This window comes from Tyto alba, unplaced genomic scaffold, assembly GCF_018691265.1.
Source record: "Tyto alba isolate M040663 unplaced genomic scaffold, T.alba_DEE_v4.0 Super-Scaffold_21, whole genome shotgun sequence".
NCBI lineage: Eukaryota > Metazoa > Chordata > Aves > Strigiformes > Tytonidae > Tyto > Tyto alba.
Window position 1 is genome coordinate 14,822,359 of NW_024881295.1, and position 24,499 is coordinate 14,846,857.

General features: G+C 39.6%; 1 protein-coding gene across 4 annotated transcripts in view; it reads left to right on the forward strand.

The window, feature by feature from the left end:
* RERG (RAS like estrogen regulated growth inhibitor) overlaps window positions 1-20,321 on the forward strand; it is a 107,342-nt gene extending 87,021 nt beyond the window's left edge. For all 4 annotated transcript variants that reach the window (XM_042795448.1, XM_042795449.1, XM_032986257.2 and 1 more), the window contains 3 exons: window positions 3,337-3,393; window positions 17,271-17,344; window positions 18,048-20,321. In XM_042795448.1, coding sequence (XP_042651382.1) covers window positions 3,337-3,393; window positions 17,271-17,344; window positions 18,048-18,455 — 539 coding nt within the window. In that variant the 3' untranslated portion in view covers window positions 18,456-20,321. The remainder of the gene's footprint in view (window positions 1-3,336; window positions 3,394-17,270; window positions 17,345-18,047) is intronic.
* The last annotated feature ends 4,178 nt before the right edge of the window (window positions 20,322-24,499 follow it).

Here is a 24,499-nt window from a genome sequence, read left to right on the forward strand (position 1 = left end):
CCAGCCAGAGAGACTAACTGCCATCTGGCCCTATGCGTGGCAGCTGCCTCCCATCCTTCCTCTTTTCTTCAGCTCCCTCCTGCATATATGTTTATTTGTTATTTCTGAATACAGTCCTCCCCACTGGAGATGAATACGACCTAATTTTCCCTGCCCACCAGAGCTCACACCTGCTATCTCCGGTTTTTCACTTCTGTAGCACTCAATGCCTGTACCATTTCATCCCATGTACATAGCTGTACCTCTCTTCTCCCAGGCTTATAGCAGCTGTTGTGGTCCAGTTCTACCTTTCCTTCTTATCACTTGTCGTCATCTCACCTCCTTTATTTGGGCTACCTCCAAAACCAGCTCTTCTCCCTCCTCCTTAAGAGCTGCTGCTCTCTATCACCTGTCTTGGACATTAGTGCCTGGCAGATGTTCTTCCAGTTCCCTTCATTACTTTGACCCTCCTCTCTAGCAATTTCCATCTGCAAGTACAAGGTTATCATAACTAAGTGGACCATGTTTAAATATGAGAATAGCTGGACAGGTTCCCCCACTTTCTTCTGCCTTTTCTGTCTTCATTTACTCCAGTTCCAGACACAGGCTTAGGGTAAGGCACTGTAAAACAGGCAGCACATCACTGCTTCTCCTTCAGAGTATGGCTATGAAATAAAGAATTTTTAAAATCTGTTCTTGAAAAAGAACATGATAAGGAGTATTCTGAAAGTATGTATCACTTCCCCAGTCAAAATGGAAAAAGGAAAAAAAAAAAAAAGAACATGCTGTATATTTTATTAGCAATTAGAGAACCTATTACTAGCAATTAGAGAAGAATCATGACCAAACTTTTGAAACATCAAGATGTTTAAACTATTTCAGCTGAGCTAAAGTGTAGGGAATCTACTTTGGCTTTATACATCTTAGAGAAGCAGTATAGGTTTGTCATGTATATAAACCATATAATGGGTTTTCTAGAGATAGGTAACACAAGTGGACAAAACAGCATCATAGAATGGTTTGACTTAGAAAGGACCATTAAAGGTCATCAAATCATATCAAGATTTATGACTTGTATCCTATATATGCCCCTCTGTCTTTCCACTAATTGTAGAGGGAGACTAGATACTTAGGTAAACTTCTTCATATGGTTAAAATTAGGTTAAATCAATCCTATCTGACTGGAATAAAAGTGGTAAATTGGTGAATGAAAAGCTGGACATGAATCAGCAATGTGTGCCCGCAGCCCAGAAAGCCAACTGTATCCTGGGCTGCAGCAAGAGCAGTGTGGCCAGCAGGTCGAGGGAGGGGGATTCTGCCCCTCTACTCTGCTCTCATGAGACCCCACCTGGAGTCCTGTGTTCAGCTCTGGAGCCCTCAGCACAGGAAAGAGATGGACTTGTTGGAGTGGGTCCAGAGGAGGCCACAAAGATGATCAGGGGGCTGGAGCACCTCCTCTATGAGGACAGGCTGAGTCAGTTGAGGTTGTTCAGCCTGGAGAAGAGAAAGCTCTGGGGAGACCTTATAGCGGCCTTCCAGTACTTATAGAGGGCTTATAAGAAAGATGGGGACAAACTTTTTAGTAGAGCCTGTTGCAATACGACAAGGGGTAAAGGTTTTAAACTACAGGAGGGTAGATCAAGGCTAGATATAAGGAAGAAAGTTTTTACGATGAGGATGGTGAAACACTGGAACAGGTTGCCCAGGGAGGTGGTAGGTGCCTCACCCCTGGAAACATTCAAGGTCAGGCTGGATGGGGCTCTGAGCAACCTGCACTAGTTGAAGATGTCCCAGCTCATTGCAGGGGGGGTGGGACTAGATGACCTCTAAAGGTTCTTTCCAACCCAAAATATTCTATGATTCTCTGAAAAAAGTCCTGGTGCAGACATCATCATGGTTGAAAATAAGCTGTAGAGAGATCTTCATGTAGTATGATGACATCCACATTAGGACTACGACTTGAAAAGTTACTTTGGCTAGGAAGTGCCACATTCACTCTGATGGACAAGGACAGCATTTCTGCAAAGGCTAAAAAAAAAAAAAAAACAAACCAAAAAACAACATAAATCAAGACGTAGGATTTCCTATGGAAAATAGAAACTTAAAATAACACAGATTTAAAATTGCTTCTTGTGCAGTGATCTCATTTCCTTAGGATCAGGTTCTTATTACCCCTCCAAGTGTGAGACATAGTTAAATATTCCTGAAAACTAATGTTCTGATTTTTTTTAAATAGGTTCTGCTTAAGCAAAGCTCAATTAACTATATTTATTCTGCAGAGTGTTGCCCTGTCCTAGTCTTGGGCACAAAAATCTGGGATGTGGGGCATTCTCACGGCTTTAATTTTGTAAAGAATCAGAACTGGGTTTAGCTGTCACCTTTTACTGTCCATCTGCAACTGAAAGAAGACAGCTTTTACCGTCTGCAGCTCTAGCTCCAGTTTGAAAATGCAGAAAGGTTTTTTGAATAGTTGGCACTGGTGAACACTTTGTTTACACCACTAGAAATTCAAGGCACTGCTTAGTTTTAAATTAGAGCATTATCAATATCCTGAGAGAGCCATTACAGATTGTTTTTACACAGGGTGGAGGGATAAAAAAATTAAATATAAGAACATAAGTAGCAAGATCATAGCCTATAAACTGAAACTGAGAACTAGTTATCCAGTGCTGCAAAATCTAAAGCTTTATTCCTACTTCTGCAAATTCATTAATAGCATTTCTTGACCATTGGTTTAAGTGACATGGAAGATAAATTGTTGGAAGGAAGGCATGCCAAAATACAGAGGGAAGATATTTAGTCAATTATATGTTTACCTTACAAGGTTGAAAAACTGAAGGGGAAGCTTTCAAGAATTAAACTATTTTGATCAATCCTAGTTTTCAAGCTTCAAAGCATCCTGGTTCAAAAACTGCCAACAATTTTGCACTGGTTATGGGAAACATAAAGCATCCAAAACAGTGTTATTTTCATAGGTCATCTCATAGTGCTGTAAATGGTGTTGTTTTGACTTTTTAATGGTAGAAGCTATTGTAGCAAAAAAATAAGTGGAAAAATAGTTAGACACAACTGTTGAAAAATCTCTTGGTGTTCTTTGTCCTGCATTGTTGCATAGGTAAATGATTAATGCTGTACAGAGTTTTTGTTTTTGTTTTGTTTCCCTCCTCCAAAAGTGTAAAGTGGGCCACAAACAGTGAAAAGGTCTTGACGGCCCCAATAAGAAAAGCTGAATTCTGCTTACAGTTCAGAGGAGGCTGTTACATGCACATTCACACAGAATAGTTTTCTGGGAAAGCTTTAAAAACCGGATGAATTGATGGCATGTGAATCTCACCTAGAATCTTTTTGTTCCTCTAGCTCTTGTTGTACGCTTCCTGACCAAACGGTTCATCTGGGAGTATGACCCAACACTAGGTAGGTTGCATTTTATACTATACACATGGTATACTGTATATAATAGCACAGCTGAAGTAATGGAAAGTCATAGAGTTAAAATTCCAAGCCTCACTCAACCTTTAAATTTGCTGTAAAAAACCTTCTCTATGGTCATTTAAAGCTGGAACAAATTATTACCTAAGATGGCAGAATAGAGAAGCAGTAACACACTCAAACAAAAGTAGAATTAATATATGAGGCACATTTCTGCCCACACAGAAGTCAGTGGGAATTTTGCCATTGAAAGCAATTGCATTAGTATTTCACTCTGAAAATTATTTAGCGTGTGATCAGTTTTCTGCTTTTGGATAACCCAAACATCAGCTGCTAGAGAATAAGATGGCTGGGATACAGATCTCAAAAATTCAAGGGAAAATAAAAATTGTAGGTCCTTACAGTCGGTCTACATACCCTTAAGTAAGTTTTTTGTCCTCACTTTCAAACATATATTGTGTCTTACTTTTTAAGTAAGCAGATAGGGACACCAATCATCAAAAGATCATCCACGTCTCCTCCACCACTCCCACTTAGCTATGTTGGGACTGGCACATTTGAGAAACTGGCATAAATATCTCAAAAAACCCTGTCAAACAATTTCTCTGAATTAGAGGCCTTGCTTGAAAATTTGGGCCAAGGTCCAATTTCTTAGGATTTCCTAAGTTAGCATATATTTGAATGCTCTGCACCAGGGAAAGCCCAGGCCAAGAGGTCTGAGATGAGGCATTCACATCTTAGAAGACATCTTCAGTACCTCAGAACTAAGTGATTTGCACATGAAGCAAGAGAAATAGAGGTCACTATAGAAATAGAGAATGCCGTAAACTTGCATAGCAGAAACAAAGATGAAAGTTTAATATACTTTATTGCAAAACCCATGCAGGCCTTTCAAAAGAGCAAAGTATCCAGCATTGTACTAAGTATTTTTGTCTGGTAAGATGAAGATATGACAGATACCAGAACTCTCATCTTGAGAAAATAATTCTCAGAACAACCTGAACTCAAATATATTCCTCTGTGCTAATATCAATATATTCGTTAGTGAATTATATGTCACCTGCCTTGTACTGCACCATGGGATGCTCAGTATAATGTTTTATTAGTACTTCACATCTCTATCACTAATATATCATTTTAAGAACTTGACAATAGAAGAAATATATAAAGTGCTTTTATAAGTATAGTCCAAGTTCATTAATGTCTTACAGGGACACTGCATGCAAAAGTATCCTTGTTGCCTTGTTTAAGCACACCCACTAAGTTAGCAAGCTGCAAGTTTTATTATTTTTTGCCACATTATGATGGCCCTATGTAATTTTTGGTGCACAAGATTTCACATTTGTTTCTGTTTATCAAGTGAATACCACTGCGAATTAACCATGCCCCCCAGGAATCTAATCATCTTCCATTTGCAACATGGAAAGCTTTCACACAGACAACAGTGGTATCTCAATAAAGCAAAAAATTAAATCTCTTCTGACTTACTGAATTCTATGTTCTCATTCAGTTTAGAGGATAACAGCTTAAATAATGCGTTACAGTTATTACGAAGCTAAGTGCCTTAAGTTGCTCAGAGGAAAGGGTTTGAGAAATGCAAAAACTAATAAACTATTATCAAGAAGTTATTTCTTAATCACAATAATCTCTGGTGGAAGCTGTCCACTAGAGATTGGTTTTTAAAGTCCTTTTTTTTCAAACTATGCATCACAACAGGATTCAAATGGTGCTCTGAAGTGCTAGAAAGAAAACTCCTGAAATTCTAATCACTATTCAGGCCTTCAGAGATCAATCAGAAAGACACTGTACCTTCAAAAGCTTTGAGAAACAGTGCTTTAAAGAGCCTATTTCTGTCTTTATCATGATCATCCTGTGGTGATTTAGTAGCCAGTTACCTGTAATAATTGAGCTGAATTTACTGAGAAGTTTTAGCTGTATAGATTAATTTCTTCTTAGCAGTCATGGACTAACAGTTGGGTGGGAAGAAGGATATCTACATATTCTACCAATATAAAAAGTTTAAGTTGTGTCAGTGAGAGCCATTTGCCCTAAGGGGAGATTAAGTAGCTTGGTCAAGTAATTTTGAAAGGGCAGGAGCAAACCAGGTACAAATTATCTAGCTAGGAGATATTGCCAAAAAATCACTGAGGCTGTGACAAAACCGACATATTTATAATTTATTTCTGATGTCAAGTTTTCAACTACCTCTTAGCCCTCTGATGCCAGGAATCCCCAGATAATTCCTATTTTTAGGAAAGCTTTCACCAAGCTGTACAAGGCTTGATGGAAATTCATCATTATCTTAAGCTAAGGATCAGGGTAAAAAAACCTTGTCCTCTTTTAATTCAAGGGTGGCACATTTTAACTGGAAAGGAGAAAATATACCTTATAAATACTCTTTACTACTCTAACCTGCCAGAAGAAAATGAAGGACCATATTTTTAGCAGCATCTGGATATACTGCTGTATCTCCAGGAGCCAAATTACAAACCACAAAATAACATTTTCTGGCAGGAGAAGCATCACTGAATCTTGCAAGCTTTGGCACACATTGCTGCTGCTGAAGTCAGGGCTTTGCAGCTCTGCCACTTTTGTGCATGATGCTGGATCCGTGCAGGCATCAGGAAGACAGCTGCATCTTCACAAAAGTACATATCACTGTACTTTTTATTTTACTCTTCTCAACCAAGGGGTAACAACTGCAGCAAAGGTTGCTTTCTGGGGAGTGTTAACTGTCAGCCTTGACTTTTCCATTATTTATGTTTAACTGACAAGTCATTGTCACCATCTTGGCATGGTTTTTTTGTCTGTTTTTTAAAAAGGTGCATAATCTCTCAGGCTAAATGGTTGCCTGACAAATGAGTTTCCACTTTCAATCTGTATTTATTACAAATCACACAACTAGTTTACATGTGCAACAGAATTAGAAGGTCCAATAAAAGAGCTCTATGTAGAAATAGGCTGGAACTGCACATTTAAAAATATATATATAGTTGTTTTCTAAAATAGTAAGATATGAATTCAGCATTAAATTTAGTCTTCTTTAGCTTGTTAAATATGTACAGAGAAAGGTGTTTGGATTACCACATGGATTTCACCAAAATTCATTAACATTTATATGTTTTTAAACAGAACCCAATTTACAAATTAATAAGCAAATTCAATGTGAAGTTAGAAGGCCTGGTTCGGCCACCAGCCTAAAAGCACTTCACAGACATCAGCAATGCATCCATGGTGGATTTAACACAGAACTGGAAATCTGTGCTCTATTTCCATTTGGCTCTATTAAGAGATTCAGAGAAGCAGCATGAAAACAAGCATTCCTCTGCACCAATTCAGCAGCGCTTGCCAGGAACGGGGTGGCAGCAGGCTGACAGTTTGCCTGCCACCGAGGCAGCTTGGCTTGGGGGGAGCTTGCTGCCTGCACCACCACTGCAGGCTGTCCTCTTGGGGCTCGACCACCTCGCTGCTGCCACCGAACCAGAGGTGTATAAATGCGTAATGCTTGCCCACCAGCATTGTCTCAGGGATGCACATACTCCGTGGGGACGAGTCTCAAGGTGAAGGGGCAAAGACCTTTATTTGACCACCTACACTCTGTGGGTGAACTCTTAGGCTGAATGCAGGACTCCCACAGACCTCAGTGACCCAGGGCTTCACACCATGATTTTCAAGGCTGCTGTGAATAGCTGCTTTCCTCAATGCCAGTAAATAGGAATAACGGTGTGGATCTCAGCAATTTCCCTCCATGAGCTAGCAGCAGTGCCCAGAATTCAGGGTGCCTTCAGCTGACCTCAAAGATGCAGAGATGCTGTGGTTGGCCATAAAACAAGTGATATTTAATTGATTTTAAAAATTGGAGAGGCTGAAACAGAGTAAGTCATCAAGGCGACTGATAAATTTATTTTTTCCTGGGGGGCAAAAAAAGAGGAGGAAGGCCAAAAAGTCATCACAGCACTAGACAGACAGCACTGATGGCCTACAGAGTATTTCATGGGCAACAGCAAATCACCTGCCTCTATAAGCCATGACATGAAGGGAGACTCTCCTGGATTATATGATGAAAGAAGAAAATTCATCATACATATGGCTAAGTGTGTGCTTTTTAAAATAAATTTATCAGTATTTCTCTGAGAACACGTTAGTCCTTCTACCATAATAGGGACAATTTGTTTAACTGGAAACAGGCCTGGGATATTCAAGGTTGAAAAAAAAAAAAAAAAAAATGAGGGGACTATGAACTGGGTTGTGTCATTTGTTCTGAATTAGAATTTTTATGTACAGTTCGGAGAATCAGGTGCTTTGAGGAACTTAAAACATCCATTTTTGTCATATAGGGGAAAAAAGCAAACAAACAAACAAATAAAACCCCAAGGAAGTGCAGGAGACAGGTTCCTCACTTGTTTCCTTGTCACTGATTTGTTTCCCACAGTCTCTCTGCCTCTGCAACTCACCCATAAAACCCTTCATATCATAGAAGGGTTGTAAAACCTTTAAGTAGCTGGTATTCATAAAGTTAAGACTCACATATCAAAGGCACATAGAAACACCAAACATTTCTTCAAAGACCCAATTTTAAACAGAAATCTACTTATGAAACAACTGCAACCAAGGAGATAATGTTTTTGCTATCCTTTCTAAAAGTTGCTTGGCCTTTTTGCACTATGACTAGATATCTTATTCTAGCTGTTCACATATTTCATATAACTTTGCTAATTGTCTGAAAGGAAAACTGTCTCTGAGCAGATAATCAGCAGAACAGTGCATGACAGACTGGCCTGCCTATGGAGGCAAAGAGACAGAGAGCATAGGAGTTTGTTTAATTTGAATGGGATAGAGAAAAGACTTTGTTACTTTAAAGGAGCTTGAAGGAGCAGAGGTAACTGTAAAGAAACATGAGTTAAGAAAAATTATAATTTAGCTAAGACGACTAGATTAATAATGACATTTTTAAAGAGTATTTCTACCAACCATGTCACAATTTCTTTAAGTCACTCAGGTTTTTTTCACTATTTTTCTACTGGGAGGGGAAAAAACCTGAGTTGTTGTTTCTATAAAGTCCTATCTAATGCAACATATAGACATCCCATAAGACACCATCAAATATTGGTGAAATGCATAGGTATCGGTAAAGCAGCAAAGATAGGCGATAAGGTGGTACAAATTGCTGTCCCACTAGGCCCATGGTAGCACTGTTGTTCTTCAGCATAACATGAAGCAGCCAAAGGACTGCAGAAAGGTGCAGTAGGTGAAGAAGTGCTTGAGGGAGTGAGCCAGACACCTCTGTTAGTGCCCTGAATTATCTCACAGCAGAGAAACTCATCTCCTGTAGACCAGCTCAAGACTTACACATTTCACCGCTGTGGCAAGAACAGCAGAAATCACTTTGTGAAGATGTGGTTTATGTTGTCAAGAAGTTTTTTCCCATAGGAAGCTTGTTGCAAGGAAGATTATTTTTACATTAGAAAAGTAGTTTTGCCTATAGAACCACATCTGTAGCTGGGGATTCTGGTAGCAAAATGGTATCATTCAGGGATCATAAGTGAAGTCTGCAGATACCATACATAACGTAATTAACATTACAACATTAGCAAATATTGCTAGCCTGAGTTTCTTTTCTGCATGTGATAAAAAGATCTATACGAACAACATAAACAGCAAACCACAGCGGGAATATATCCCAACTAGCTTCCATCAAAATGGTTGATAACCAGAAACAGCTTAGCAGTGGGAGCCAAGACCTTATTAAGAATATTTTACTCTAGCAAGAGAAGATGCAAGAACTACCCTTCTGAGCTAATTTTGTGCCAGCGAAACTACGAAGAAGAGCTTAGGTCCTCAGGTCCAAATACAGTTCTCAAGGACTGTCTTTGCTCTCTCGTTTATTCAGCTAACACATTGTCTGGATAGCTGGAATACCACCTGAATACAAATTCTTCATCCTCAGGATGGCTTTCCTTGCTGCAGATCACAAGCTGAAGAAACACATGTCTTTGTATATATTGTAGATTTCTAGTTTTCTTGACTTGTGGCTCACTCAGCAAGTTTGTCTTAACACTCCTGAAGGTTTACTGCCTGCCTCTACCATAAAAATACTAACTCCCAGCAGCACAGCTAAGAGAGAAACTGCCCAGACAGCAAACAGAACTTTTAACAAAGGGGGCCATACTAAAATAAGTGTTAATAAATCATTAACTGATGGTCCCTACAGCCCTAAGGTGTAAAGGTTGTCAGACCAGCAGCCTCAGGAGGAAGGCAGCCTGGTAAAGTCTCCCTGCCCAGCCCCCTCTTGCTCCTGCTGCACAACAGGATACTGCAGTCTACATAGTGCTATAGACCAGATCATCGACACGCTCATGGTTTAAAAATAACCATTTTCCATAGTGAGCAAAAGAGGAGAGAGTTCTGCCATCACCTTGCAGAACTTTGCCTTCTGCATATTTCATCTGAACACCAATGTTGACAGCTACAGCTTATCCAAGCACAAGCTAGGAATAAGGTATGTGGTCCAGCATGGGCGTTCAGCCAAAGTGAGATGTAATGGTAACCAACCATTTGGGGCTAGGAGGAATGGCTGCCAACCTGTTTCAGGGAGTACCATGACAAATGTGTAGACGCTTAATAAATTGCTGGAAAACAGCCTTATTTTCAAGCCAAACTCTAGCTATTAGTATTCTCAATTTTTATTAACAAAATTACTCATTCCTTCTGCCTCAGTGCTTAAGGGACTCGGTTCTCAATAGTCCAGATTTTGCCTTCCTAGTTATCTTTCTGGGCTTCTATTTTTCCCACTTCAAAACAGTAGAAACATTACTTAACTGGATATACATTTAATACATTATATAATTTTTACTATACTCCTCAGCAGTAGGAATTCATACTGAATGTATTATGGCAATGAGCTGTGAAAGTATTCCTGATTTCTCTGAGGTGTTTGTAAGGAAATGGACTGGTATGGCCTAGAGCACCTTAAACCCTCGAGACTGGCTTCTAAATTGCTCAACAAAGACTTGAAATGATGAAATTGTGATTGAGAGCAGCAGAGGAAGATGTTTAAAATAACGTGGGAAGCAGTTATCTGAAAATATGTTTTGTTTTCTTTCATATGAGTCTCAAGATGACAATATTCCTGATGCCACTAATAAAAATATTGCCTTTTTGCAGTAGCTCGACAGACAGCAAAAATCGGGAATGGCAGTGGCTGTTCTTGTTGTAGCTACAGCTGCAAATTATTTTGCCCCTACTTTTCTTGCTCATCATATTCTGAAATGTTCACCAGATGAGCAGAAGTTTCCAGTGCTTGGTTTTGCACCTTCAGGAGAGCAGGCTTTTGTTTTGCTTGTTTTAGGTGTGAGAAAAGTCTCACTGGTTAGTTTTCATTTATATTGGCAGAAATAAGCTGAAACTCACAGCTACGCTAACAAAGACTTCTTTCCACCATTAAACAAAAAAGTGTAGCAAAATATGGTTTATTTAGACTTAAACTTGTCATGGGCATAATTCCTATGAGGAACTAATGCCTCTGAACTTAGTGTTGGTGGGCAAGTTAAGTCAGAAAATTAAAAAAACAGTTAAAACCTTGAAGCTTACTCCCTACTAGTTAGCACTGCTCCAGCTTTGTTGGTTTTGTTTTAGCATGCCTTAATGAATCCAGTTCCCAGGTATCTGTACACGTTTTCTCTATCTCAGTAAAAGCTGGATGAGGACAGAACCTCTAGGAAAGAAAATGTAACACCATTCCCTTTCTCCTCAAAAGAAACCCAGTCTTTGCACACAAGAGAAAAATCATGTGTAGCAGAAGCCAACAAACAGACATATTGCCCATTACTTTTAGAGGTGTATTCAAGAAAACTGTATTCTAGGATTTCTATTTAGAAGCCAAAATGTTATTTATTGAAAATATCAACTCATCAAGAAAAAATGCTTTTCTGTAGAGTAGTTTTATACCTCCCCTTCTGTTCTCCCCAAGAAGCAAATTCTGGGGATGCAGCAGATCCTTTCATACCAAAATGAGAACTTAATAGTCTAGTGGGACTATGTATGCACTAGTCATCTATTACCTTCCCACTTTATTAAAAATACATGATAAAAACCAAACTGTTCACTAAGCAGCAAATTTAATGAAGCCTCATTTCTTTCAGATTTGTTCTCCATATTTCATATTGCAGTACCCAATTTCTTTGCATGTGCCCCTGTGCTCCATAGATCATTCTTTGTCCCCCATGAGTCCCCACAGCACCTGAAGCTTCTTCTGAGGTCACCTACTAATAGTCTTTGCCTGTCTGCATGTACCCACATCCAGGCTTGTGCAGAGGCACGTGCCTTCTGACTGCACAGAGCACACACGAGCTCTTCTGCCCTGTGCCTCCTTAGGGGCATTAATAGAGCCTCTACCCTCCATCCAGCCTGGGTTTATACAGGGTAGGAATATTTGAGAGCTTTGCCTTGGGCTTAAAATGGCAACTAAAAGCAGCTCAGGAAGCTAAGATACACTCACTGCCTGCAGTGCCTCCCACATGACTTTTTGTGCTCAGCTTAATCTGACTAGTTTGAGAATACCTACTGTACTGCAGTCACAACTCTGATTACAGAAAATGTAGCCTTGTAGAAGGCAGCCAAAGAGCCAAAAATTAAGTTAGAAAAGAAACTCCTTTGCACATCACCATATCAATTCCAAAAGCAGCATTCACAACAGCATACTGAACATGAAGCATGCTAGATTCCCTAGAGTTGAATTAAATATCACTGCAAACAAATAACGTCTTTCATACACGTTTTGGGTTAAATTTGTAGTTTGACATGAATGTTCATGTAGTATGACAGCTGTACATAAAAAGCACATCACAGGTACCTTACAACCTCCTGGAACTTTTCTTTCAGTATTTCCTGACCCTTGGGGTTACACATGCAGAAACACTTACAACTTTGAAGAGTCCTAGTCCAATTATCAGAGCTGTCAGAGTCACAGAGTTTCCTTTCAGTAACTTTCTTCTTAATACTTTTTCTTATTTTACATGTGATAATGATTGCAGTAACAATGCATGACATATCATTTGATGGTATTATTGATAAATAACCCAACTCTGCTTATTTTTGGGTCTGTAGTATCAGTTAATAAGGAGACGTGGGGATACACTGCATTAGCCTTAGAAATGTGTTCTAAATATATAAAGACAGTACTGTGCTTACTGTAAACCCACTGATTTTTGCAAAATAAAAACCCTCCTGTAAGGTAAATAATGGATGGACTAAGTAACAGCCAGATGCAAGCAAGAAAAATACATTCAGCTGAGTTTTGGGAAGAGCTGGGGTGGGGAAGGAAGAAAGCAGGCAAGACTTTCTGAGTCAGGAAGGTACACTGAATTTACAGGGGATTTCTAAAAGGTGAAAAGTTCCTGAAGCGGCAAGGAAATGCAGAGGGGGACAGATTTCACAAAGGCAGACTCAGTGAAGGCTCTGGAGAACATATCAAACAGCACCAGGGTTAGTAATGGAGGTAAATTTTTTTCTCAATGGACTATCAAAGTGACTGTTCTCAAATGTGATAGACAGGTGCCATCCTGATGGATGTCAAAGACTACAGGAGTCTATATGAGCAGGGAGGTTTTTTTTTAAAAAAAGAGAAACAACAGAAACTTTTATTATTCAATCAGAAATAATTATGTGAAATTGTAGTCTTTTAAACATACTGCTGCATTGCCATCCAACAAGACTTTAACTGTAAGTTAGAAGTTCATGCCTACTAGCTGAAGCTTTTTGGTCTGGAAACTCAGTTATAATTATTACACAAAAGCTCTTTCTCTAGATCTCTTGCAGTTCTCAGATCCAACTGGCTGAAAGCCACCATGAGACCAAAGTTTCTTAGAGCATTTTTATATGTCCTCGTTTTATTAACCTTTCTTGACAACAATGAACTAAAATGCTGAATGGAAACAGAGTGTCCCTCTGTACTTAAAAGCAAACAAGAGACCATGATTTTGCTTAAATTTACATGTAAAATGATGTATGTCATTGCTCCATCTCAGCTGATTTACCTATTCCTGCTACAAGTGTTTTCCTAAAACCAATAAACCCTTCCAATGCAAATATTTCCTTCCAAAGCTGTGACATACCCCTGATATATGTTGCCTGTTCAAAGCAAACAAGTACCGAAAACGGCTTTTTACATCCCTGCAAATATAAACCAACAACTAGCAATTACTTCTCAGATAATAGTTTTGCTCTAGAAAATATAATCTTCTGGAACAGATATCATAGAACAGTTTGGGTTGGAAGGGACCTTAAAAATCATCTAGTTCCCAATCAATAGATCAGGACAGTCTCAGACAAACAGGTTTGATAAATGACCAGCTAAGTCTTTTAGACAAAAACTCTATTCAATGTGTCACAGTAAGCATAGCACAAGGATGTGATGTGGTTAAGCTGTGACTGAATATCATATCCATGAACAGTCTATGGATCAAGGGCTTCAGTGTTTTCTCTATATAAGTTTAGTAAGTTTTTTTTCCCTATTTTTTAAAAAAAATCATATTGCTCAGAAGAACAGGGAGATTTGTAACATGCTTATCAACAGAGAGCCCCAGGGGAGTTTTTTAATATTACTCTCCCCCTCCACCCTGAAGTTATCATTTCCATAATTATTCAGCAGCTGCGGTAATTTGAAAATTTTATTCAGTTCCTATTAATGAATTATTGTGGCAATATGTTATAGACTTAAAAACAAACCAACTTCTACCACTTTCCAACATGTTTCTCAGGCCTTTTGACAGCTCTGAATTTTTCTGGAATAAATTTAAATTTTTCAAGTGAGAGGACTGTGAGAACCAAGAGTGCTTTGCACAGCAAGAGTGCTGGGGGACTGCAACTTTATAGCCAAGTGGGACCCTGAAATCTGGCATCAGCTTTCAAAGCCTCACTCATCAGCACCTTTGATCTTGTTACTGAGAATATGAATAGAAGGGTAGCACACCCCCAAACCAACAAGAACCAGTCAGATTTACATACTTACATTGAAGCAGAGCAAACCACCAAATACGATTGTTTCTGCAGCACTAGCAGCATCGGACACACCACAGCTCAGTCAGCAGCAGCAGCTCCCTAACTCTGCTTTGAGGCTAGCAGTTTTCACACTGAGTCTGGGAAGAGTGAAAGGGAGCTTTGAGGTTTCTTTTCTATCTATGGAGTTGTAGCCACATAGCTATAGATATAATATATAAGCATCACCTGGTGCCAATGACAATCTGAAGCTCAGAAATTTGCCTATAGTCTCATCTTGGGAGCCACTGGTACAGTGTTACACTTTGCTCTTTCTATTTGACGGTGATGATGATGCAAACATAAGACATTTACAGTCTGGATTCATCTGAACAATTTTAGACTTCTAAGTGCTTCTGAGATGTGATTTATCCCAGGAGAGAGATAAGACAAGCTATATCTAGCACATATGTTACTTCATCAACTCTAATAGGAGTCAGGGGTTCTTAACTGAGACACAGACACCTGTGTTGTTGATTGTTTCAGTTCAGGATCCAGCAGGTATCTCAAGTCATCTAATTTCTCTCTAGCTGCGTTTCTCAAAAAAAAAAGTGCCACGGGGAACAATGATATTAATAAATGCCAAAGCAAGTCAATGCATTTGTGAAGTACCATGGGATCGATGTGAACAGACTGGAAATCACAAAACTTCAGTGCTTGTAACTTCCAAGATGACCAGATTCTTCAGATGTTTCCGTTCCCTTGAAGGAGAAGCCATGTCTGTGATTACACCAAAAAATGCTTTAAACATCCAGCTGTTTTACACTCCTCATTAAAATTCACCCAGCTACCACACATTCCAAAGCACAGTAACAGACACACATTTTCTAAGACGTATTTACACTAATCCAACCCAAATCACTGCTACTTGTCCAGGATCAAATTCCATCCCAACATGAGCAGCCAAAGTGAGTGTAAACTTGCAACATAAAGTGCTGCCAGAGTCCTGTTGGAGAATTTGAGTATCATTTAAGAATCATGCTGCTTTTCTGCAGCAAGGACAAGTCTATTCCTTGAGATTTATTCTTCCATTTCACGGGGAAGGGCCATATAGCCTACTGGACTCTGCCTCCTAAGAAGGACATTTCACAGATCTGCTGCAAACATAGTTGGATAAGCACCTTCTTAAATTGTTTGGACCCATTCTCAACAGCTACTTGTCAAGCGGGGCCAGATGGTTGAAGGCATTTAAGCATTACAAGATCTAAGCAAGTAAGGAGCTAGTATCACATTACTCACTCAGAGAGCCATCTCTACTTCACAGCACCCTCCCCCAAAGAAACAGAGTATAAGCTCCTAAAGGATCTTGGAAGCGAAGTGCTGCACAGGGGGTCCCAACCTAGCACTGAACATTTTAGCCACTGACATAACTTGTTGAAGGTACATCATTGCAGCTTCCATGCCAAACTAGAGCTCCTGCCTTTTCTGCTTTTCCCTGGAGTAATTGCTGTAGCTAGGAGGGATCCAGAAGGGACAGATGAGACACAGCCCTGTCTTACTCTGCTGTGTAGATATAGCCTCAGAACCACAAAGGTAGGACTCCAACTCTTTCAACAGCCTTGCAATACTGAACAGAAGGGGTATTTACAGCCTTTAAAAAAACTTGTCTTCATTGCCTGAGACCCTAGGGCAACATTGCTTGCCATCTGCCTAATTAAATTGACCATTTGTCCCTATTAGAGGCAGCTGTGCTACTTAAAGCAATTAAGGTGGCACAGGAGGGAAGTGACATTTTTGATTCGGCAAAAGAGTGTTTGCAGCACTGACGGCATTGAAACATTCATGATTATGAAGGGGTGACATTAAGTATGTAGCGAAAAAAGACATTCACTAAACATGAGCCCTTTCAGAGGTTCAAATTAAAGAAATGTGTTTCCTTAAAGATATCCTTCATTCCTATTTAGGAGATTTGCACCAAATAAAAGAATTGTGTCTCTGACAATGCAAAGCATTCATAGTCCCTGGCCACAGTTTTACAGCATACACATTTGCCTTTTGATATAGGACATCTGTGAGCTAGCAACAGTAATAAATCTGAATGTTAGCACAGATAATTTTCCAAGTTTTAGGTCCAATGCTATCAAATTTAACTTATCAGCTCATTAAGATAAAACAAGCCCTTTTGTCATTAGTTTTCTGATTAGTTTCCTAGTTCCAGAACCTGGGACACAATTAATATGTTCCTTTTTTGTTCCTGTAGCTTAGTGTGAATGCTTAATTCCTACTGGTTATCCTTATAAATCATACACAGGGACATCACTGCTTGAGCTCTTGCTAGGAGAATGTGATGATTTCAGCACGTTTCAAAGAGACATTCCTAAAATAGCAAACCATTCTGTAATTTTATCACAGTATAAGGCCTGAGCTTAGTGGTTAGGTTCCCTGATCTGCAACCATACTGGTTTTGATCTTGTGAGACTTCACGCTACACAGTGACAGGCTGTTTAACTGGATACTTTGAGAGCCGCGGTATTTGTGTTTCATAGGTGGCAGCCTTCCCTATGAGCAAGATGACAAATGGGCTGCAGAAGGGAACTGTCCTTTTGTTGGGTGCAGAGTGCATCATCCATGGTCATAGCCCTTTGCAGGTATAAGACATGGGAAAGAAAGAATTGTGCTGTATGGGGAGAGGTAAAAGAGTCACTGTCATAGAAAGGAGGGCTTGAGTATGCTCCAGAGTGGCTGGAATGCTCCAGCAAATAAAATGTAGTGAAGCTGTATGTCACATCTCAGGTCTTGTGCTGGGGTAGCTCTAAGGAAGAATAATAATAATAAAAAAAAAAATTACCTTCTTTTAATACGTTTCACACAATGTATTCTTATTTTAGAGTCTACATATCGTCACCAAGCTACCATTGATGATGAAGTGGTTTCCATGGAGATACTAGATACAGCTGGTCAGGTGCGTGGGTACATGCACTATCATCCAATACCTTGTCTCGGATACAGAGCGGGGAAGGGGAGTGCGGTGGTGGCAGCAGTGCGGTGGGCGGCAGGTGTGCGCTGCTTGTGGGGACAGAGATTTGCTTCTGAGCAGAGCCCCCCCTCCTCCACCACCATCAGCATGCTGGATCCAGACCCTTCTGCAAGGGACACTGCTTAGAGTTTTCAAACATGGGAAGAGCAAACAAGTCAGGGTTTACTCTGGGATTAAAATTATTTTGTTCTCATTCCTTGATTCAGATGCAACCCAACAACATGTTGTTATTGTGCACAAAGTCAAAGTCTGTTTCTACAGTCAAGTGATGTGACTTGACAGCCTCAATCAATGATTCCCACCAAAATGAAGAGCAGTTTTGTCACAATCAGGTCTCCCTTCCTTTCAAAAATGGCAGGTGCCCACACTGCACAGTTCATGTGCTGGGTACCATATAATAGAGACTCTCTTCCAGTTGCCTGTTACCAGCCTGTCCACGGGCAGCTCATGGCACCTTGGTAGAGTAGATCTCCTATGGTATAAGATAAAAAAGGTGATGTGTGTAAAGTAAAAAGTAAAGTACATGTACATGGTTTTGCAGGCTTTGGAAGACCAATGTCTGTCTGAAGGCCTGGTGCCTTCTTGGTAAATCAAATTCCTAAGGCTGGTCTCTGTCTTTTCAAAACAGGAGGATGCTATTCAGAAAGAAGGACATGTGCGATGGGGTGAAGGCTTTGTGCTGGTTTACGATATCACGGACAGAGGCAGCTTTGAGGAAGTGCTGCCACTTAAGAACTTGTTGGATGAAGTTAAAAAACCCAAAAATGTCACCCTGATCCTGGTGGGGAACAAAGCAGACTTGGATCACTCCAGGCAGGTCAGCACAGAGGAAGGTGAAAAGCTGGCCACAGAACTAGCATGTGCTTTTTATGAGTGCTCTGCTTGCACAGGAGAGGGCAATATTATGGAGGCCTTCTATGAGCTCTGTCGTGAGGTACGGCGTCGAAAGATGGTCCAGGGCAAGACTCGGAGACGAAGCTCCACCACCCATGTCAAGCAGGCAATTAATAAGATGCTTACCAAAATAAGCAGCTAAAAAGAGGTATACTAAGCCAGAGAAGCATTTTAGAGCATATTGGCTTGGAGTAGGGACAAGGGAGGCAGAGCACATTCAATTAAAAATGGTCAAAGCTTTGCAATTAAAAAAAAATAGAAAAGACAAACCACACCACTTTTTTGAGTAACACAAGGTCAGACTTTTTTCCTGTTTTGAAATGTATTTAGCCACGCTGCTTCTGGCTAACGTGGGGGGGGGAAAAAAAAAAAAAAAAAAAAGCGAACTCCAAAGGACTAGATGATTGTGGGGATTGGCACTGACAGAGCATCTTTTGCTTCTACAATGCTGGCTCCAATCCCCTGCAAGTCAGTAGTGCCTAAACATCATTTCCAGTCAGCCAGCTCCTCAGTAGCCATTGGAGAGTAAGATTCAGCCCTCAGTCCATCAACAACCATCACAACTGGTGTTCTCAAGGACTGAATACACACAGAGGCTCCCGTGTTGTACCAGAAAGTTCATCTGACACCTCTCACCAGCTTTAAATTGGTACATTGTGTGCTTTTACTCCAAACTGTCCTTCCTTGTTATTTTTATCAAATCTATGAGTGATGATGTTCTTAGCAAGGTATGCAAAAAAATAAGAAAGTCTATTTCATGGAGTGTTTAGCCAGCAAGACACACATTTCAACAGAGCTGAAGTTCAGCTGCTTTTCCAGATCTTCTGAAACTGCAGAATTCATCAAGAAATAATCAGCTAGTCCAGTGGCATTTCAGAATTTCTCCCTCAAAGTGCAGTACTGTACTTGGGGAAATGGGAGTGTATGTGTTGGGAAATCAAACTGAAAAAATAATCATATTACTATTGATTTAGTTATGGGTAGTTTTTAGCTTTTGTTTACATTTTTGTTTTGGTCTTATTTCAATTCAAGTAGCTCCTCTTATACTGAAGAAGAACTGAACCATTAAGAAGGCAAGTATTTAAAGTCTAAACCCAAATGTAAATCAGATGTGAATGGCCTCTACCACACCAAAAAGCCATAATTTCTAGCTGTTTAAACTTCTAGATGTTGCTCGAAGCACTCTGTGGTTTAAACCAGCACAGGTTTTTTGTGACTCATCTGGCATGCTGAAGTGAATGTGCATTTTATCAGATTTTGGTGCCTGGGATAAAAGATGTCCAGTTATTTCTCCTCCCTCCTCTTCCCTCATGTAGCTCATTTAAGCCAGCTGTGAAGTTTTGCCTCCTGTTTACTTGGTTTGTTAACTGTATGCTAAGAGATGCAAGAACCAATACTGCAAGATTTTCGTTCAGACTCTGCTGGTCTCCCACCAAGTGTGTTGCATCCCTTTGGGCAGCGTGGTGTGCAGCTTGGACTGGCCTCATGTAGAACCACAGCCAAAGATTGGGATCACAAATAGGAATATTAGCTGTATTCTCCTTTAAGGAACAGTCCCCTTGTAGCAACTACTTACAACTTTATTCTCCACTGCTTTGTACTTCATATGTTTTTTCGCCTCTGTGAGGAAGTAACAGCAAAAGGCTATCAAACACAGATTGCCACAGATGTAGGAGAGTGAGGATATCTGTTGGATAGCACTTTATACAGTTAGAGGTAGCCATATAAGTGGTGGAGCAGGCTGGAGAATCAAGCCTGTATATCCCTGTTGACAGAGAAATGGTCCAAATCAGGACTTTTTTCAAACAAAATGGCTTAAAGGTACTTTACTAAATTCACTCTTCTGGAATCAATGTATATTTTGGTCCCCATATTCAGGTATGTTGCAGTACATCAGATATACACTACAATGGAAACTTCACCATGTGCTTCTGGGCAGGGGGTTCTTGCAACAGGTGACATCACTGTCTCCATGACACACCTGTCTTTTGTTTTTTTTTTTTTTTTTTAAAAAAAAGAGGGGTTTTGCCATTTTTTGTCCTATCAGTAATGCACAATCAATACGAGTATAAAAGAAAGAGCTAGTGTCTGTTCACGTACCAGTAGTCATTAGCTGAAGGTCTGAACTTGCAAACGTGGATGTTACAACATTAGGAGCCAGAGCGAGCATTTGCAAGTTGAGACACTAAGTCATTATGTTATCTTTCAAATCAGTGCTGTTGCATGAATTTGAAGTAAACAAAATCCTTACCTGCAATCCCATAGCAACATATCTGAGAGGAAAGTCTTTATGTCGGTATGCTAAACAATTGATTTATCCCTCTCTAAAACAACTTCCGCAGTTCTTTTCTCGGAAAACCTTTCTTGGGGTTCAGAGTTGAGCTGTATTTAAAATACAAAAAGATAATATTTGAATGACAAGAGAAAAAAAATTAACCATATTCATATGGGGGAGCTGAAGGGAAGGAGAGGCTAAAATAATCCAAAAGAATCCCAGCAAATTTTATCTTCTTTTGTAGTGCCTGTATGTAGAATTTATAAAATCCTGGTGAAAAAAATGTTCCACTGTGCAAACATGATTTATTACATAAAGAACCTCTAATAAAAATAGTAACATTCCTTTGCAAAGACTGAATTTGGAAACTGCCAAACATGATAAACACTGTCAAAAAGGAGGCTGCTGTTTTGTGACCTTTCCTCCCACACAAACACAAATTTCTTTACTTAATTGCTCATTAATTTTTTTTCCTCTGTGTAATGGGTTGATTGTCACGCCAGTTATAATATAGTATATTATAATCTGTTGATACATATACATAGTATTAAATGCAATCTGATTTACTGTTGCTCACAATGTTGCAACATATTATTGGCTATGCTATAAACATGTCCTATTTCTACAGTGTGCAAATTGAGCCAAAAAGTGCCCAAGCATTGAACAGGCCAAGTGCAACATGAACCCACATTCGGTAGCCTTTCCACAGCAGACATCAACAATTTAAATTCAGTTTCTACTGCTGCTATTTAAATGTACATATATGACACTAACATTAAATTCCTCTCCTCTGTCCATTATCATTTCTGGGGAGAGAGGATAGGAAGATCAATAAACAAAGAGGGAGGGGAAAGTTAAAATGGATACTTGTTACCTACAACAAGTTGATTGACATTTATGAAGTTTTTAAATATTTATCTTCAATTGATGAAGAGTTAGTCATGCCCATGCTGCAAGACCTGGATCAGGAACCAAGACTTCCCTAGAACTTTGAAAATCTTCATATCTGGGGGTTCAGTGCAACCACGGATGGAAGTAAGGATCAGCCACCCACCGGGTTTGCACCTGGATCCAGACAAGTTGTCCCCAAACCTGGGGATAGTTGCATCTGGCAGTTTGCTACAAGGCTAGTTCGTTTTTATATATATAATGATCTGTAAGCATTTTTACATTAAAAATATGAAAGCTTGTGCTTGTAGATAATATATAAGAAAAAAATAAAAATAAAAAAAATAGTGCTATCTGTACTGGACTTTTATGCATTGATCTTCTGTTATTTGTCTCTGAAGCGTTGTCTTCTAGCTTGTAAGGAGCCAGTTCCAGAAGTCCTAATTCAGTTTTTATTTAATCTTTATTTAAGGAAAACAAACAGTGAATTTTGCTTGAATAAGCACTTCAGCATTTGGATCAGTTTGTTTGAGCTTATTTGGCTCCTAGGCCTGGAATAGAGAGGTCGGGCAGCATCTACAGTGAAGCACAGAACCAAATGTCCTTGCTAATTATTTCAAGGCTAATCAAAAAAGCTACAGTGCCAGTGCTATTAAATTACCTCAGTGAAACCCACCACCTAAACTCTGTCCTGCCAACTAAATAACATGGATCTTGATCCCAAGACTCTCAGGTAAAATCCTGGGCTAAGCAGTCTGGAAGATTTATGCCAATGATTTGGACAGAGACAACTTTTCACCTGCTGCCAGCTATGCCCATTTTTCAAGGATCATGCGATGTTCTGAAGAGAAGGTACATTATATGTACCTTATGTAAGGTACATTATATCAATGGTAATCATATGTAGCATATTAAGCTATAGCAGAAGAAGCTTCATCACAGAAGAGGGGAACTAGCTGTAATCCACTTTCTCGTTTTCCTCCAAACATGGGCCAACCAAGTAACCCAAAGCATGATCATAAACAGCAGAACAACAGTGGGGGTATAAGAATGCCACCTCTGGCAAAGCACTGCATGAAATCTGGGTGCAGGATCTATGCTGTGAGGTGAAACCTCCCAAAATGAGGTAAAACATCCTTCCAGTCACTGTCTGCCCCTGTAGCACTGCAAAGCAGCCTTGAGTTATGTCAAGTTCCACTATAACTTGGTCCAGTCAAAATAATGTCTTCTGCAAAATAAGTAGCTGCAGTCATAAAGGCTAGATATAAACAGTGTTTTGGGTTCCTTTTATCTTTCTCTTTAATGGCTTAATCCATTTGCATATCTTGAGAAGGAAAGAAAAAAGATAGCGGCTTTAATTAAAAAAAGCTCCTTGGCATTTTGATGTATCTGCCTTTATGTTCTTTGAAAAATTAAACATATAATGAAAACAGTGTCATCTTAGAAACTCTGATGTTATGCAATTTATTTCCATTACAGATGCCAGGCAGTAATTACTGCAGGGTTATGAAAATACAGAGCAGCGGCTTGTCGTCCTGTGCTTTGCAGGGTTACTAGGAGGTGATAATGATGGCTTGTGTGTGGCCAGTTCAGTCTGCTTTCCGTAAACACAGTTCCACACGAGGAAAGCCATTACTGCAGCTCGCAGCAGAAAGACAGGCTAAGGGCCTGGGGCAGAACCCCACTGACTGCCGTGGAGTTATGCACGGCGTGGGCCAAGGCCCCAGTTCACAGCCTTGGTAGTCGACACGTGGAGAAAACACTCCAATAGCAACCTCTCTCATCCACTCAAAGGATCTCTCCTCCATTTTTAGTTTGAAGTAGACTGGTAGGAAACTGGGAGGTAAGTTTACACTAGTGACTGTCATCTGATAAATTGGCGAATTTGATGGGAGTTTGATCTTCTGCTGTTTTGGACCGGTCTATTTCACCTCCACTTGATTCCCCAAAGCAGCGTTTGTCTTAAGCAACCATGTACCTTTAGAACTTGAACTAAATAAGTAAATTTTTCTAATAGCAGTAAGAAGTTCATGTCATGGAGAGGGATCATTGCTGTAGGGAGACATGATCTCTCTCACATACAGAGATCTGGCATGCTATATCAGCTTTTGCAGGCAGATTTAATTTAATTCTTTTGGGGTTGAGTTGCTCATAACTTTTGCAAGTGAGAACTGCATAATTTTGAACCAAATCTGAAGTCCAAGAAAATCAGTTGTCTACGTAGAAATCTCTCACAGTAGCCATTCCTCAACTCCAAAGAGTAGCAGTAGAGCAATGAGCAAGGTCTCATAACAACCAGTGAAAACAACAAAAGCACCGCCCCGACCTCTTTTTTCTTTTCAGTAAAGGGGGAAACTGGGCATAGAAGAAGTAAATAATTTGTCTGAGGAGAGAAAAGGCGAGGGAGAGGAGAAGGAGAGGGCAGAGGAGAGGGAGAGAAGCACAAAGGAGAAAAACCTAGTTTAAAAAAAAAAAAAAAATCCAAACAAGTTTCCTTTTGTTCTTATGCTTTCTTTGTGCAGAGCTTTCTGTAGTTCTGCAGTTCCTCACAAAAGTCTTTGATAGAACACTAAAGGTTGACACTTGGTATCCGAAAATCTTGTATCTCCTACAGACAGATACAATCTCAACCACGTTCATGTATATATTCAACTCAATTCAGTACAAATCTGGGATAGAAGTTTGTATCTATTTCAATCCAAATTATTTCACTTTTGCACTCAGAAAGCAGGGCATATTTCCCCGCTTTAGAATAGAATTCAATGCCAAAGCAGTGAGTGTTATTAAGAATATCAAATACACATACTTTTATTATGCCAAAATATATTTAATGGAAATCCATAAACAAAAGAATGATAAGTCTGCATGAACTGAAAAGAGCAAAAGAATGTTGGATAAGTTATATAAATATTAAATTTCTTTTAATAGGTCCATGAGTTGCCTTTTGCTTTTTTTCTCTATTTTTCAGTAATTAAAATAACCACAATAAATGCAAAAAGACTAAAACTTCCTTTAGGGACATT